This window comes from Echinops telfairi, unplaced genomic scaffold, assembly GCF_000313985.2.
Source record: "Echinops telfairi isolate 266 unplaced genomic scaffold, ASM31398v2 ScPeMD7_8;HRSCAF=38, whole genome shotgun sequence".
Lineage (NCBI taxonomy): Eukaryota > Metazoa > Chordata > Mammalia > Afrosoricida > Tenrecidae > Echinops > Echinops telfairi.
The window spans coordinates 10,460,131-10,462,565 of NW_022103905.1; the positions used below are offsets into that span (position 1 = coordinate 10,460,131).

The following is a 2,435-nucleotide window of genomic DNA, read 5'->3' on the forward strand; positions in this document are numbered from 1 at the left end:
ACGACCAACAGAATATGGCAGAATGAATGGGACCTCATCACCAAGGTTAGGCCACAAAAACCAGTGAGCAGAGGTGCCATCTTCCCTTGGAGCACTTGCCTGGGGTGGGGCCAGTGACCCTATCGTGCGTAGCCCTATGGAGAGACCCCGATGGCCAGGGATTAAGGCCTTCAACCAAGAGCCAGGTGAGTGAGCCATCTTGGAACTGGGTCTTCCAGCCCTAGTTCAGCCTTCCGTACCTGCAGCCTGCCCCACACCTGGCCAGCACCCTCAGCCAACTCACTGCTGCATGCCTGACCCACAGGACCTGTGAGGTAATAAATGTTTGTTCTTTTAACCTACATTGTGGAGAAATGAGTTACACAGCTATAGATAACGAATGTGTAAGATATAAAATAAACTACGCCAACAATATAAAATGAACCAAAAATTATACCTAACAAGACATGTATCTTAAACGAGCTGTTCTTTAAGATCAAGAATTGGTAACATCTTAGATGAAAAGCCACAGAGGGCATTTCAATCACTCACTCGTGCCCTTAACAAAATAAAACTGCTACACTTTTCTTTTCCAATCATTTGATTGGGGGCTCTTACCGTTCTTATAACAATCCATACACCCATTACGCCTAGCACATTTGTACATAGGTTGCCTTCATCCTTTTTAAAGCATTCCTTTTCTTTTTTATTAAATACTTCTATTGGGGGCTTTTACAACTCTTATCACAATCCGTACATTCCTCCAGTGTGTCCAACACATTTGCACATATGCCACCATCATCATTTTCAAAGCATTCCTTTCTATTTGATCCCCTGATATCAGCTCCTCATTTCCCACCACCCTCCCTCATAAATTCTTGATAATTTATAAATTATTATTATTTTCATATCTTACGCCAACCCATCTCCCTTTGCCCACGTTTCTGTTGTTCGTTTTCCTGGGGTGGTGGTAGTTATACATCGATCATTGTGATCGGTTCCCCCTTTCTTCCCCCATCTCCCCCCTACCCCCATAGTATCACTTTTCAAAATGATTTCGCTCACACATAATTTGCAGGTTCATCAAAGGAATTGCACGTTGTCTACGATATTTTGATTACTCACAATCCCAAACCGACCCAAATTGGTGAGGTTGTACAGTAGCCATGAAAATTCTTTAGCGAATCATGCGCTGTGGAGAATAAGCCAGGCTACGAAGACCAGAAGAAGGCTAATTGGCAAAGACTCTCTCCCAGCGAAGTCCAGTGGCAGGGGGACCTACCTGGGATGAGCTCACAATCCTCCTCTTATCCCGGCACCAGTCCATGCACAGCACTTTGTTCCCGTGGCCTTTGAGCGTCCTTCTGGTCTTCATGACAAACTGCCCCAGGGCCTCCACTCGCTCCGCCACCTGGTGCACTGGAAGCACAAGGGCCACCATCAGTCCCTGTACCAAGGATTCCCGGCCGAGCTACCTGCTGGCTCAGCAGATGCTGTTACATGGAGGCCTCCCCGCTACACGCTCTCTGTGGGCACGGCCTGGTGCTCCTAGTCTTTACTGGGACTTCCTCAAAGTACTCTTCCTCTTAACACCGGCACAGGCAGGGACAATTCTGTCACCCCCTGACAGACCCCCTGTCTCTGGGTGGAAGGCCCACATTTAAAAAAAAAAATCACTTTAGTGGGGGCTCATACAACTCTTATCACCATCCATCCATCCATCCATCCATCCATCCATCCATCCATCCATCCATCCATTGTGTCAAGCACATTGGTACATTTGTTGCCATCTTCATTCTCAAAACATTTGCTTTCTACTTGAGCCCTTGGTATCAGCTCCTCATTTCCCCCCTCCCTTGATAATTTATAAATTATTATTATTTTGTCATGTCTTACACTGATCTATATATCTCCCTCCATCCACTTTTCTGTTGTCCATCCCCCAGGAAGGGGGTTATATGTAGATCATTGTGATCAGTTCCCCCTCTCCTCCCCCCAGGAAGGCGCACATTTGTTTTCAAATGAACAGGCCCACAAACAACTAACAAAGACATCACGTGGTTACCCCCAGTTGTCTGCACATCATGGCGACCCCACGCTTCGGAGTAGACCTGTGCTCCCTAGAGGTTTTCTTGTCCTGTGTTCTATCCCTCGGGCCGTCTTCCAAAGTGCCTCTGAGTGCACGCCAACCTCTAGCCTTCCAGTGGGCAGCTGGGCACGTTAATCGCAAGGACCACCCAGAGACCCTAACCACCACCCTGGCTCACATTGATCCAGCAGCTGGAGAATGCTCCAGTTTGAGGGGCACAGCTCCATGAGGTGGGCAGAGCAGGGCCAAGTGGGCGACCGCTAGCTCCATTTAGCAGGTGTGCACACCAGGGCCTCAAAAGCTTCTTTGCCACGCAGGTCCGTCCAACGACCACGGCTCTCCGGCTCTTCACCCGGTACTCCCAAGG

At 48.4% G+C, this 2,435-nt stretch overlaps 1 protein-coding gene across 1 annotated transcript in view; it reads right to left on the minus strand.

Annotated features, from left to right (window-relative positions):
• The window catches only part of GNB5 (G protein subunit beta 5), a 20,875-nt gene extending 19,457 nt beyond the window's left edge, over positions 1–1,418 (minus strand). Inside the window, exon 1 of the mRNA XM_030884510.2 lies at positions 1,262–1,418. Coding sequence (XP_030740370.2) covers positions 1,262–1,354 — 93 coding nt within the window. The 5' untranslated portion in view covers positions 1,355–1,418. The remainder of the gene's footprint in view (positions 1–1,261) is intronic.
• Positions 1,419–2,435: the final 1,017 nt, after the last annotated feature.